This window comes from Neoarius graeffei, chromosome 5, assembly GCF_027579695.1.
Source record: "Neoarius graeffei isolate fNeoGra1 chromosome 5, fNeoGra1.pri, whole genome shotgun sequence".
Classification (NCBI taxonomy): domain Eukaryota; kingdom Metazoa; phylum Chordata; class Actinopteri; order Siluriformes; family Ariidae; genus Neoarius; species Neoarius graeffei.
In genome coordinates, this window is record NC_083573.1 from 9,646,172 (window position 1) to 9,661,978 (window position 15,807).

Sequence of the window (15,807 nt, forward strand, 5' to 3'; positions counted from 1 at the left end):
AAGAACTGAAAGCTGCAGGTACTTTGTATTGAATACATGTGGGAAATGCGCTCAGTATAATATGGAGTTATCACAAAAATACATGCATGCGTTTATTATTTTGAAAACCCACCAGCCGATTGATCTGGCACATTTTAATTGTGCTACAGTAACGACATAAATACCAGCGCGACAGACCAGTGTCCGAAAGTGTTTTTTCATTTTACCAATGAGCTCACTATATAGTCCTCTATATAGTGATTCCCTATATAGGGAGTAGTGAACAAGTGAGCGATTTCGGACACAGGGTTTGATTTCCGCTGTACGTTTTACTTCCATCCTACGATGTCTCGTATAGGTCTCAACGAATCTCGTCTACGGCCATTGCTTTGACATATGGACTGATATATTACAGAGCATATTTCAAAAAACACGCCTAACTTGCTGTACCAGCGACAAAATAGCTACCAAAAATGCATTCCTATATTTAATAAAATGAGATAAATAGAATTTTGATAATAAATTTAAAAAAAAAAAAAAAAATTTTGCCTTCAGTTCCCCTTTAAGATTTCCAAACTGATCTGGGTACTCGATGGTCAGTAGAAGAGTCTTGTCCTCAGAAAAATCAGACTTTTTTTTTTTTTAAATAATATGGGTCAAAACCCACACATATCCATCTTCTCTTTGTATTGAATCTTCACTCGACCGTTCAAATCGTGGTAATACTGAGAAAATTCAGCATTGTTTACAGACACGCTTTCAGCGGCTGCAAATCCTAGTTGCTTTGTATATCCACCATCATGGTGGGCGCTCATGACGTAGCACGTTTTGATCACGTGGTTGCAAGTCATCGATGGTGTATTCCAGCAATTCATTCGTTATCCTTTCGCCTTTCCTGATAGGGGTATGAATTGGAAATCGACTGAGGTGGCCAGTCCAGACGTTTCGATCCTGAGCCATAGATTCCAGGTCTTCCTGAGGAATCCCTGGACGTTACCAAACCAACTACCAACCGCGAGACATAATCTCCCTTCAGTACGTCCCGTCCTGGGACTGCCCCAAGGGGCTCAATCCAGCGGAATGTACCCGATACGGCTCTAGCAGAAGCCGACCAGGGGTCATCCTTCTAAGGTGCAGGAGCCATTCAGAGGCACAGAGGCTCTAGTCCGAGGCTGGACTGGTGATTTCAATTTTTTTTTTTTAAAAAGAGGACCAGAGAGTGTATTCCAACTGCATTCCAGGAATAACAGTTTAAACTGGATATCAAGAGCGCCATGTCAGATGTTATGTGATCTGATCTCTTGTTCCAATTTGAAGAGTATGACCTGCAGTAGATGTATTTTGGTAGAGTTTCTGATAAGCGGTTGTTCCTTTTGATTCTACCCTTTTGAAAGTCCCAGGTACATAATCTATGGGCAGTCACCAAAGTTTAAGTTGAGAGAGAGAGAGGGAAAAAAAAAATTGATACGTCCCAGTTTAAATGGAACAAAAGTTCAACAGGTTGCAACATGGAACTTAAAAAGACACTCCAACCTTCAAGTTGAAACAAGACGCTTTTCTTTGCAAGCATCCATCACCATCAGATACCGTCTGTTCTGAGCAAATCAGATGTGTGGCGAGATTCAACCCTCCGGTTATTCTTAAAGGCAGATAATGCTTTACTGATATACCATCCATTCATTGTAGAGTGTTTGTGTCATTTAGCTCTAAATGGTGTGCAAGTTAAACTAAACGTATTAATGTTGTCGGGTATAAAATCACCAAAGTGCTATTGAGAGCTGTACGTCAAAACGGAAGCTATTAAGTTGCTTCTACGATCAAGGAGTTTGAAGATAAGTGCTTCAGTTAAAATATTTCCGAAGATGAAAGCAAGAAACTACAGTAACAATCGCCCAGAAGCATCTTCATGTTATTGAACTTTGTAAAGAAACTGTCACAGATTCGATGAAAGGAGAACTGAAGGCAAACTTTTTATTATCAAAATTCTATTTCTCATTTTAGTAAATATCGGAATGCATTTTCGATAACTATTTTGTCGCTGCTATAGCAAGTTCTGAGTGTTTGAAATATGCTCTGTAATATATATCAGTCCATATGTCAAAGCGATGGCCGTAAACGAGATTCGTTGAGACCTGTGCGAGACATCGTAGGACGGAAGTAAAACGGACAGCGGAAATCCAAGTGACCGACGTTGTCAAAAGACGCGCGCGCCTTCTTTCGAATGCTGACGTAATCAAGCCGGAAGTTTTGTTTGTTTTGATAGCGATCAGGAAAGTTTGAAAAGCAGTAATCGTCATTTAAACTCGTTTTTGTGCAATACTTCGTTTGGAAAACAGTTTTCAAAATGGCGGCACTGACACCTGGCTGACACTTCACATTTCGAAGTCTTGCACAAGTCTCGTGAAGATCACGCGGGTAAGCGACGCCTGCCGTGGACCAAACGAGCTAAATTCAACATGGCTAAAAACCGAATAGGCCGATAAGTACACTATAATATTTAATTGCAATTAGTTGCCAATACCAGTCACGATATAAGGTTACTAAAACCGAAAACGTAACTGAATAACATGTTAAGAAATAAAGCAAGTTTAAAAATGACTTCAGTTCCCCTTTAATCGACGCAAATCTTTAGTTGAAACCAATTATGAACTGGAGAGATGGAGCTGAGCTACAATTCACACTCTATACTTTTATTTCTGTCCTTTTTTTTTTTTTCCCCCCACATCCATACATGTCAACCTTTGGTCAATCAAACCTGTATAACCAACCTCCAAAATCCGTATTTCCCTTATAAAATCCGTATAAGATGCAAATTAAAATAATTTACCTAAAATTTGAATGATAATTAACAATGATATATCCCAGTTACTTTTTATTCAATATTAATAACAATAAACCTTCAGAATGAATACAAAGCTCCAATGTTTGGCAAAAACACAAAGTGTTATCAGCGTAGTTACGAAGGAAATACTTCGTTGTTTGGAGACAGGTTTCACCGAGCGGCTATTATGCGCGAGACTTCATATTAGCCACAAAGTCAGAAAAATCTGTTCGTAAAATTACGTTATAATGACCAAATACAATGAAAAGTATTTTTCCAGTCTCACCTGTGAAAGGTAATCCCACGTGATCTCGTTTGGATGGTAAACTTGTTGGTACAGTTAAACGCAGCAGATGAATGAGGCATCTTTATTCTCGGCTACTGTCTAGACGCTGTACCAGAGACGGTTGAAGAATCTCCACTTTGCCACATCCAATATGGCGGCGAGGATGACGTATGATTCTACGCAGAAGGCGGCGTCTATGTTTATATGTCTATGACTTCCCGGTTGGCGGGATTCTCGCAATGCGGTGTGCGCATGATCAAAAGTGGAACGAAGTCTCGCTACTACAAGATAACGCGCGATTTCATAAGACTCTTTACTGGCTGTCTGTGGTGTACAGTACGTTTGTAAATGTTATACGCCCTTTTATCATCGTGGGAATTGATTATAGCTCTAAATAAATATTGAAGTTTTTTAAAGAATCCGTATAACTTTATTTATACGCCCGTATACTACGTTTATTGAATCAAATCCGTATAAAATACAGACATTCCGTATAGGTTGACATGTATGCACATCTTTTCCAGGGAGATAGTGATACCGAGTTGAAACTTGATGAAGAAATGGACTATTTATGCCAGAAAAGATACAGTTCTGAATAGAGGTACCAACATTTCAAGACTGGGGCAGATAAATAAACACAATGTGATGGCATTACACCCTTAGTGCACATTCACAAAACAAACAAAATTCCAAATGACAGCAGTAAAACCGAGTTGAGGATGAACTCACCAGAGGATTTTTGAAGAATTCATATTTGGCATAGTTCTTCCTGAAGACAAACTTGCTCTCGCTAGTCATGGACGCCTGCACTTGAACTACAAGTTCATGGTCTTCTAAGCATCGCTCTGTGGCAGAAAGCAGAAACAAAGTCAGACAAGGGCCGAACTGTTCGTTCTCGACAAAGACACACATTTCCAGAATTGCTTGCCCCTTCGTGGAACTCGCACCCATGAGTAATGACAAGTGCATATTTGAGAGCGAAGGCCTTGAACGTACTTGTATTTGCATTCGGGATGATATCATCGTCTGCTCGCCTTCCCCTCGGGTCAGAGTGAAAAATAAACAAGAAAAGTAGCGCTCGCGTAATGAAAAGCGAGTTTGTATGGGAGACAGGAACCACCCCCTGTCCCGTTCAATCCTCTCAGTGGAGTTCTCGAGGTTATAGTTTTCATGCCATCATCTTAACAGCCTTAAAACGGAAAATCTCCAACACTTATGGTCAGCCTGGCTGAAAACGACCCAGTTTTAAATCTGTACTTTAGAAATTCAATGCAATGTTTGATTGTAATTAGTGCTGTCAAGCGATTAAAATATTTAATCGTGATTAATGTCGCGACAGTCATAGTTAACTCGCGATTAATCGCAATTTAATCGCACATTTTTGTCACATAAAAAAACATTGTAATTCTCTTATCAGCATAAAAAAGTGAATGGGCTTGCTTTGTACCAATGTTTTTTTTTATTGCAAAGCATAACACGTCTTGACACAGCCACTGCAAAGTGAAACCTAAGCCGAGCACCGGCGCGGGGCTAGCAAGAGAACCATGAGTGAAATGATCTACTGTTTGAGTTAGTCTACAACTCTAATCAGAGAGACAGGTTACACAGTGACGGTAGGCTTGACATGCTTGATTATAATATAAAGTACACTATTATATTAAGTTTAAGTTGTTCGTTGATAAATATTGCATTGAATCTGCTCTTTACTGTTTCAGCTCACTTAACACATTTTGTACTTTTACACTTTTTGCCTGTTGATGCGTCGCGCTGTCCAATCAGAGGCAGCCAAATTTGCATACTACAGGAAGGATTTCTGGGATAGCATTGAGTTTACAGTTCAGAGGGATCTGGCTTCTTTAGACGCTGTCTTCTTAAAACTGAATAAATATTTAAAAAGAGCCAAATGAGCCAGTCTTTTGAACGGCTCTTTTCAAAGAACGGATCACAAAGATGTGGATCCCATCAAAGAGCCATAAATCCCATCTCTACTAGCACGCCCTGCCCGCACTGGTTCTTTGGGGAGGAGGGCAGAGGACTCTGGCTGTGCGGGGCGTGGCATTACAGTCTAGCTGCTATCGGTTTTCTAACCAAAGTCTCTGTTCCAAGTTCCTGGCAGTTTCAAAAGCTTATGAAAAACCTACATCATGCCACAGAGCGTTAATCTCGCGATAAAAAAATTATCGCCGTTAAAATTGAGTCAAGTTAACGCGTTAATAACGCGACATTTTTGACAGCACTAATTGTAATGAATTGAAAAAAATGGTTAGAAATGAAAAACAAGTTGCGACTTAAAATAGACTCGAGGCTTATTCAGACGGGATTAGTCTTACACGCCGAGGTAGAATTAATACCAGAATGTCTCTGGGATTTTAGGGATACAGGTCATTTCGTCCAAAGCCTTTTTCATACGCACTATGGATTATTTTATATTTCCAGTATTTGTTTGTTCGAAAAAAAAAAAAAAAAGAGGAATTCTCAATGGAATTTGACCGAAGCAAAACGCATTTTTGCAAAAACGGAAATGACGGGAATCAGCAAGTGTCAACTTCGGGCGTGTTCGGCTAGGGCCGCTTGTAGGGACAGATCGTTTTTGTTCGACCAAATTACACAGAAAAATCTATACTCGCACTTGCCAGATATTCTTGGGAAATGCGAGACATGATATCCAGATATGTGAAAACGTGCATATTCTCAGTCTTTACATAGACATATGCAGGTGAGCCTCATTAACAGCGCGAGAACGAGAGTCCGCTCGGCGCACGCCCGCTGTCCGGAGCACACCTGAGCGGACTCTCGCTCTGTTAATGAGGCTCACCTGCATATGATCAAGCAGCATCAGCGTGCCTCTATATAAAGACTGAGAAAACACATGTTCAGCGCGAAGTATTACACCATGTCAGCGTGCATTACCAAGCCTTATTCTCCTGTGTCAAGTCCCTGGGTTTACGATCCTGTTTCCTGTTCTTTTGTCTTTGCCTGATTTAGCCCGACCTGTTGCTAGTTTCACGCTTACAAGACTGCCTGACGTTTTGGATTCTTTGCCTGTGCGTTTCTGATGGTGCTTAATGCGCTCACTTAAATGAATTATGGTTTGTTTATATCTCGATCTTGTCGCACGTATAAAATAATCGATAGCGCGTATGAAAAAGGCTTTGGACGAAGTGTCCTCGTCCCGATTTTAGTCTTATGTGAATGCGTCTGGGAAGACCGTACCATATTTTACCTCGGATATGTTGGGAAAGACTGCGTTATATCCTGTGAAAAATAAAAAGTTTCTTATACACAGTATGCAGGCTGAAGGAACCACTCTTATCACACGACGTATTCCCTCCACTCCAAACTTTCCTAAGTTGAATTGGTTGCCATGGAAATATGGAAGAAGAAAAATATATACATTTTGCAGAAATCCCAAAATGTCAATCAAAAAGGCACAACTCTTCTAGTCACTTAACATAACTGTCAGGTTTCGTAAAAAAATTCAGAACAGTTTGAGTTATGATCCGGAAAATGTTTACAGACGGACAGCGATAGCTAGCTATACCCCCCCCCCAGATTATATGCCGGGGGAAATAAAAAGCAGAACAGTAAATACTAGTGCATCTCAAAAAATTTGAATATTGTGAAAAAGTTCAATATTTTCCATCAGTTATGTAAGAAAGTGAAAATGTTATATATTATAGATTCATTACACACAAACTAAAATGTTTCAAGCATTTTTCTATTTTAATTTTAATCAGTATGGCATACAGTACAAAAATAATAAAAAAAAACATCTCAAAATATTAGAATATTTCATTTCGAGTTTGAGTAAAACAGTATGAACACAGTGTATCTCTCGGTCTAGTTCAGTACACACAACCACAATCATGGGGAAGACTGCTGACTTGACTGCTGTCCAGAAGATGATCACTGATGCCCTCCACAAGGAGGGTAAGCCACAAAAGGTCATTGCTGAAAAGGGTGGCTGGAAAAGGTGCGCAAGCAACAGGGATGGCCGCAGTCTTGAGAGGATTGTCAAGACAAGTCGATTCAAGAACTTGGGAGAGCTTCACAAGGAGTGGACTGAGGCTGGTGTCAGTGTATCAAGACCCATCACGAACAAACATCTTCAAGAAAGGGGATACAACTTTCACATTCCTAATATCAAGCTACTCCTGAGCCAGAGGCAATGTCAGAAGTGTCTTATCTGGGCTAAGGAGAGAAAGAAATGGACTGTTGCTCAGTGGTCCAAAGTCCTCTTTTCAGATGAAAGTACATTTTGCATTTAATTTGGAAATCACGGTTCTAGAGTCTGGAGGAAGAGTGGAGAGGCACAGAATCCAAGCCCAGTGTGAAGTTTCCACAGTCTGTGATGATTTGGGGTGCCGTGTCATCTGCTGGTGTTGGTCCACTGTATTTTATCAAGTCCAAAGTCAACACAGCCATCTACCAGGAGATTTTAGAGCACTTCATGCTTCCATCTGCTGACGAGCTTTTTGGAGATGCTGATTTCCTTTTCCAGCAGGACTTAGCACCTACCCACAGTGCCAAAACTACTACCAAATGGTTTGCTGACCATGATATTACTGTGTTTGATTGGCCAGCCAACTTGCCTGACCTGAACCCCATAGAGAATCTATGGGGTATTGTCAAGAGGAAGATGAGAGACACCCGATTCAAAAATACAGATACGCTGAAGGCCACTATCAAAGCAACCTGGGCTTCAATAACACCTCAGCAGTGCCACAGACTGATCACCTCCATGCCACACCGCATTGATACAGTAATTCATGGTAAAGGAGCCCCAACCAAGTATTGAGTGTATAAATGAATCTACTTTTCAGAAGTTGGACATTTCTGTATTGTAAATCCTTTTTTTGATTGATCTTAGGGAATATTCTAATAATTTGAGATACTGGATTTCTGATTTTCATGAGCTATAAGCCATAATCATCAAAATTAAAACAAAAAAGGCTTTAAATATTTCACTTTACATGTAATGAAGATAGAATGTATGAAAGTTTACCTTTTTGAATTAAATTATGAAAAAAAAGGAACTTTTTCATGGCATTCTAATTTTTTGAGATGCACTAGTAAGTTATCGAGGCGTGTTACCGACTTCTTATCACAGGTATACAGTAGCTCTCATACATGTTATGGTCATGTGACTACTACTGATCAGGCGTACCGGTATGTGTGTGTTTTAGCAGATGCTCAGGAGATCCTACGCCATCCAAATAGTCTCCAAGTACTGCTGGGGCATTTTTGAGGCTCCACAATATTGTTCATATAGCTAATAATAAGATATCAGGCAAATTAAATCATTTGCCAAGTGTGTCGCTGTAAAACACAGAGACGGCCTGGGTCAACAGAACACCCATTCCCGTAAAGCGGAGAACTGGGCACTGCAGAGGGATGATGTCATGCTTTCAGCACAGCATGGTGAACACATAACAAATGAGGAGTGCGACATGTTTGATGCCGGTTGCGCCCGGAATATCAAACTGAGGAAACTCGTAGGATGACGGGGAAGCAAAGAGAGAGTATTACTTAGACGGTGTGTGCCTGCGTTTAAAGGGTTTAAAGTAAATAATTAGCACGGCTACAAGGCGCAAAGCACAAGAGACACTAAAAGGAAAGGATTTTTCCATCGCTGGGGTCCAAGTTCAGTCTTAGCTACCAGATTACAGCCTTTTATGATCATTATAAACAAACGTCATCTGACAGCTGAAAGAGATAATGAAGGAAAAAAAAAATCCTGAAAACTGAAAGTAACACCGAGAGAGACAGACAGAACGTTCCACCCACCTCCCAGAGAGACTGATTTAACCACTATTCACCGACACTAGTACACAGAGCTTGACTACGGCTTGACGCGTGACATCATCTCATCATTCCTCACCACTGACGCTTACTCATGCACTTGAGCCCTTTTCATCAGATAAGGCACCTGTACACGTTGCACAGCTGTGCAGCCTGGAAGACGACCAGCGGTTTTTTTTTAAGTGAGTAAACGAGCGCCCGAGTCCATCTCTGCAGCCTGATTGGTCCATGTGGTGCCATTAATCAATTGCAAGCTGCAACCATATGTGAAAACGGTCATGGAAAGTTTTCCTTCATGAAACTCCCCAGGCTCTGAGAAGTTCACTGGCTTTGGAGACTCTTTGTCTCTTTCCCCGCTTCTTTTCCCTCCATCTGCTTTCAGGCAAATTTTGCCCTTGCGCCCGATAAGGCGTCAGAGCATTGCGGAGAACTTGCATATTAAGAACATAAAGATGGAAACGCTGTTTCCGTAACCCTTACGTTTGTTTGTCTTTTTGACCACGTTATCCTGTCGCTCAGATTAACGTCAAGAAAGTGTTTGGTGAAAAAGCCAGGCTACTTGGAGACAAAAAGACAGTGGAATGAAATGAAATGAAATGAAAGGAAAGGAAAGGAAAGGAAAGGAGGGGGACGATGACGACGAACAAAAAACTTTGCTTCGCACATCATTTCGCGTCACGCCAAGTTCATCCAAGTGACCACATTTGTGAACCTTTGAGATGTGAACCAATACATAAAACAAGAGTCATCAGGAGATGACACATACAAACCACTCCCCCACTCCAAATTTTCCTAAGTTGAACTGGTTGCCATGGAAATATGGAAGAAAAAAAAAAAACGCAGAAATCCCCAAAGGCATAACTCCTCTAGGCACTCAACATAACTGTCAGGTTGCATGAAAGAAAAAAAATCCAAATAGTTTTTGAGTTATGCTCCGGAAACTAAAATGTTTACAGACGGACAGAGCGATAGCTATAGATATCCTCCCGGCATTATATGCCGGGGTGGATAACGAGATGGTTTCCATTTCAATATGGTTTCTTCTTTTGTGAAAACAAAACAACTGGACAAATCGTCAAATAGTCTACATTAGTCAGTTTCAGTACATCGTTTACGTGTTAATAATGTGTTATATAGTATTGCTTGCATGTAAAGTGCATCATGAGGCTCGGGGACAATTATAATTTTGTGGAAGAAAAGAAAAAAAGTGAACCAAAAGTCCAGTGCAATAGTTTCTCAGCAGTAGCTGACGGAACTGATTAATAATTTGTGTTCCATTTTGCAACGTTTCTTTCTCTCTTGTCCTTACCTAGCCCCAGGGCTGGGTGATGTTCCACCAGCGCCCAGCTGTTGTCGTCCACGCAGTGGCTTTTGTACACAAGCAGCTGGCACAGGTCTCGCGCCGTCATGTCGGACGGGATCTCCACCACTTTGCCCATGCCGTCCTCGCCGAAGATTTTAACGATCTGCAAGAAAATGAAATGCATTGCTTGAGCCGGTGTGGACCGGAGATCTGAGAAATACTGCTCAACTGCCTTAAAAGCCAATTTAGACCGTTAAAGAATCTTGATCGATCTGTGGATGGAGCAGATTTGAAAGTGCGTCACGGGCTGATTTCACGTTCACACTGAAAACAGATGCGTGAAAAGAGAATTATTAAAAACAGTTTAACAGAATTAAAAAGACACAGGTCAGAAGAGTCGGACGTGTTTAATGTTGCTTTTTGTCTGGCAGAGGGTATGACGTCTATAATCCCCAACCTTACTCAAACTTAAAAGGGGGGAAAAAAAAGTGTACTACGAAGTGCGGGAATAAAATACAAATTTAGATCCAGATCTTGAGAGAATTCCTCTTCACAGTCCCTTGCAAATGGCCTTTTTTTTCCCCCCACCCATTCAAAGTACAAGCTTTCCTCAAACCTCGGACATGCACCCCTTTTCCCTACTGCACATCTCCCACGGTCCCAAAACCTCTCAAAGCCTTCTAACACCATAGAGCTGATCTGACGTGCCTTACAGTTTACAAACTTCCATCATCATGGCTTCCACAACAAGCTTTCCCTGGTCTCAAAAAAAAAAAAGTTCCATATTCCCCTGTTTCCGGATCCCTGGAAGAGGAGAACCACTCTTCCTTTCCTCCCTGCAGGAGGTGACGTATGGTTCTGGGCCGAGTAAGAAACCTTACCTCTCCAGGCCTCAGCAGGCACCAGTCGGGAGAGCACGATGGCATTTTCGCCTCCTCGAAGAGCCGAAGCTGTTCTCTGTCGCTCTCCACAACTCCACAAATAAAATGTAGGAGAAATGAAAAAAAGAAAAGGTGGAAAAAAAAAACCCCAGTTCCAGGACAGATGCTTGGCTGTCAGTGGCTCACTAGATCATACCTGTCATTTAATCTCTCTCTGCTTCCCTCCCTCTCCTTCTTTCACTCTCTTTTTCTCCCTCCCTCCCTCTCTCTATCTATCTCGCTTTTGGTTTGGGACAGAGGAAGCGGATGGCAACTGTTCCGAGCTTGGCAGACAACTTCACTCTGTTCCCTTCACAAAGGGTTACAAGGCACAGCCTTTTAGGTAGCGAATCAAACCACACTTCCCTAACCAATCGTGGGCCTTGCTGAGGCTGATGTAATCATTCCCACACACTCGGGCGCGCGCGCACGCACGCACACACACACCCTTCTCACATGCATGCACAGCCCACAGGCACAGACGCACAGTCATGCGCATACATGGCCAACTTTTCTTCCCTTGCTTGCTCCATAGCCACCTTATTTTTTCTTTAGGAGGAAAAAGTCAGTCAGTCAGTCGTCTGAATTTTCATTCTGAGTCAAGACTTTACTGATGTCTTGCTCCCCCCCCCGTACTTCGAATTTTGAAACGTCTCTCCCGATTGCGGCTCGTTAGGGCAGCGAACCGAACAGTGCTCTGCCTCTGCTGCAGTCTACCTTCACTGAAAAAGAACAGAACTTGGGAACTCCTAAATGCACAAACTCGCACACACACCTCTAGAATTACAAGTTTGCCTTTGACATGAAGAAACTTTACTCTTCCCGTTGGTCCGAGTTTCACCAGAGATGACTTGCGACCTGTTCTAAAACTGGGACCATTTTCGCTACTCGGTCTGCACAGCTTCTGAAATTACCTTCAACAGCCACTGAGGCACTGGAAAAGAAAGCGTAGGATGACTCAGGCTCTTTCAGTGCCTCAGGGGGGATTTGGTCATGGGGGTGGGGGAGAGACAGACTGAGAAAGAGAGAGAGAGGAGAGGAGAGGAGAGGAAGCAAAAGAAAGAGTTTTTAGGGTCGTCACATAAAAGGCATGCTAACTCTCCAGAGTTCCAGCTGGACAGGATGGCCCCTCCCCTCTTCCTCCTATCACTCCATCAGACAGAAATGTGCGCGTGCGTGCGTGCGCGCGCGCACGTCTGTGTTAGCACAGACTGGGGAATTCCTTGTCCCTGGTGACGCTCTTTCGCAGCAGCTGATTTCCCATCATGGATGAATCGTTCAAAGATGGCACTGGAGGAACAATCGATTCATTCATTCACGTTTTCAGCACCCGAGAGTCCACGAACGACAAGAATGTTAGCGTGAATTAGCGTCAACTGCAGAATGCTGACTTGCATGTTTTGGCCTTCACACGTCAGCATACAACTTGATCTTTTAACGTCACTCACTACGTTTACATGCACATAGAGAGAATCGAATTTCTGCCGTTGCTCGACTGAAATCGAAGTTCAAAATGCCATGTATACACCTTAATTCGGCTGAAATTGAACCGAACTTGATTTCTCGGAATCGAGCTACACGACCTAGTTTATGCGATTTCTGCCGAGCTACTTTGCGCATGTATACCCTATCGAGCTAGTTGTCGAGCTACTTCCGGAAGTGACGAGTGACGAGACCACAAGCGGGAAACACAACAGCCTCGGTCGGCATGACAACGAATCATGACAACGGCATGAATCTTTTCTTTTTGTGGCATTGTTTGCACTGTTAAAATTTAGCTCACTTACTGTATCACCAAATACATCTGTACAGCTGTTGCATAGCTGTGAATTGTGTACATAAACAAGTCATTGTATTTGTGTGTGTGTGTGTATATATATATATATATATATATATATATATATATATATATATATATATATATATATATATACACACATATGTCTGTCCAACATCTGAAGAATGTCAATAAAAACAAAACAATTGAACTTTTTGTGTGTTTATTAAGACATAAGTTAAATTGTAAGCAAAAAAATATATATTTTTTTTGTAAGCAAAAATGGACTTTAGAAAAATATTATTGTGCAAAATAAGTTCTTACAAAACAGTGGTCTGCGCCGGACAGTTTGTAGCCATAGTCTGTTAGAGCAAGCCTAACAGCTTGAACACGGAACTGCTAGTGTTGCCAGATTGGGGGTTTTAAGTGCATTTTAGCGGATTTGAACATGTTTTGGGCTGGAAAACGTCAGCAGTATCTGGCAACACTATAGCTCTACTTCATGACGACAACCGGAAGTGTACCAACACGATGGGGCGTGTAGCGCCACGTGTGGCTCGGGTGCACAATGCACCTTGCACAATAGCCCGATTTCACCTGTGCATGTAGGATTGGATTTCTCTGGCACCCCTGCTGGGACCCTTTGCTCGATTACCAACAGCAGCTCGATTTGGACGTGCATGTAAACGTAGTCACTTATTACTGGGTCAAAAGCCTAATTAGCTTTCCGCCACCAAGACTAACGGAATACGACTTAAGGCCAATTTATGCTGACAACCCAGTCCTCGCAGACGACGTCGCAGATGGTGTCTGCGTAGCCCCCCCCACCTTCGCAGACGCTCTGCGCGCACCTCCCAAAAATTGTGACCACCGCGGAAGCCTCGCAGACAGCGTCGCAGACAAGAGGGCTCTGATTGGTCCACTCTACATCCGCTGTACACGCACTTCCGCTTCCCTACTTTCCCGGTTTGGTTTGGTTTCACGACCGCCATTTTTAAAAACACGAGCGAAGATGGAGCAGCACGAAGAGCGGTTGATTGAGGAAGTGAGGAAGTACGTACATCTATACGACTCCAGTTCTAGTCATTATAAGTAACCGGAGAATAAACACTCCACTAACCACACCCACAAACTGCTCCTAGCGATTTCGCGACTTCGCGCCCCCTTGCGTTGTGGCGGTGAATAACATCGCGCACGCCTATTACTCCCCGCTCAACGATAAATTACAACTGTCTGTGAAAAGCTATCTGCGAAAGCCTTGTCGCAAGAGCATGCAGAGGCCTTTAAGGTCAGGAGTGAAAGACTCGAAACGGCCTCGCTAACCAGAGGTGGAAAGTTGACCTTCTCGTCCTTACCGTAGCTCTCTCTTTCTCAAAACCAACAAGGTACCACGTGACAGGATGTGACCTAAGCCTAGTGTACGAGGTCACAAGAACAAACGAACGACATGAATTGACTGGTTGTAATTTACAATTAATGAGGATGTTAAGCAAAGTAGACGACAAAATAATTTGTGGAAACGTCAAACGAAGGAACTTGAGAATCTTCTTATAATACAAGCAACCTGATTATTGACCTTAATGGCATTTAGCAGACGCTCTTATCCAGAGCGATATACAACATACCCAGAACAGCCTGGGGAGCATTCGAGGGTTACTGTAGGTGCATTGCTCAAGGGCACTTCAGCCATTTCCTGCTGGTCCAGGGAATCAAAACAGTGACCTTTTGGTCCCAAAGCTACTTCTCTAACCTTTAGGCCATTGCTACCCGATCAAGCATGTTATGTAAGCATGATCATTAAATACAACCCTCAAATCAGAAAAAGTTGCAATGGTATGTTAAATGCAAATTTAAAAAAAAAAAAACTGATTTCTAAAAATTTACTTTGACTTGAACTTCATTGCGCACTGGATAAACCCAAGATATTTCATGTTTTGTCTAGTCAACTTCATTACATTTGTTAATGTACACCTAGCAAGCACATGAGAGCAACCAGAGCTAAATAAAATTGCTTAATATTAAGTAGGCATCAGAACCAATGAGTACCAAAAGTATGTGCTTGTGCTTAATCTGGAAGAAACTGGTATTGTTGAGTTCTATAAGAAATGGAAAAAAAATTGGTTGAAAACAGGCTGGAAAAGAATGCATTAGGAGTCCAACCTGGCACAGATAGCTCACAAACATGCACACGATTTGGAAGAGTGGACCTCTTCAAACAAGTCCAAAGGTAAGCTTGACAGTGTGCCGCTGTGCTGATGAGCCTTAGTCTGGCTAACGCGACTTCAAAGCTCTGCGAGCACTGGTCTGGCAAAGATATTAAGCCCAACCATTTCCCAAAGTGCGTGGTTGACCCGCCTCCCTGAAATGCCTCAGTTTGCTACTGGTCGAAGCCAGAAAAGGCTGTGACGAAGCTTAAACCAATCACATCACTCTTTCCTCTGACGTATGTGACGCGACGGAAACTGCTTGAGTAACAGGAAGAAGATAAATACCTCCAGGGCTACTCTTTGCTCCGTTTTCAATGAGAACTTCCCATTGAATGCTTTCAATACAGCATCTACCGCTGTGTCAAAGGCTTGCTGCTGCTCCATGTTCGTAATGTTTCTAGTGAATGAAGCGCTTCCGGCATAGATTCTGTAAACAATCTATGGCTTCCGGTCGCAGTTCTACTATGTCACTGCCTTGAACACGCCTCTACCCTCTAAGTTGGAGATGCTCAAAGTTGATTGGCTCCCGATTTTTCGGGAGCTTGGAAGAGCTGGAGATAGCTTGCCTTGCCAGACTAAGCTCGCAACAGGCCCTCGTGTTGCGTCACACTTAGGATGGGCGGGCCCAGGCTAGATGAGCCTCCCATACGTTTGTATGGAAGAACAGCATGTCTTCGTTTGGCCTTTAAAGCGTTTACGTAAAATTAGTGTC

General features: G+C 42.4%; 1 protein-coding gene across 3 annotated transcripts in view; it reads right to left on the reverse strand.

The window, feature by feature from the left end:
* The window catches only part of grb10b (growth factor receptor-bound protein 10b), a 230,929-nt gene that overhangs the window by 26,374 nt on the left and 188,748 nt on the right, over positions 1-15,807 (reverse strand). For all 3 annotated transcript variants that reach the window (XM_060921182.1, XM_060921181.1, XM_060921184.1), the window contains 2 exons: positions 10,198-10,354; positions 3,816-3,931 (listed from right to left, as the gene is read on the reverse strand). In XM_060921182.1, coding sequence (XP_060777165.1) covers positions 3,816-3,931; positions 10,198-10,354 — 273 coding nt within the window. The remainder of the gene's footprint in view (positions 1-3,815; positions 3,932-10,197; positions 10,355-15,807) is intronic.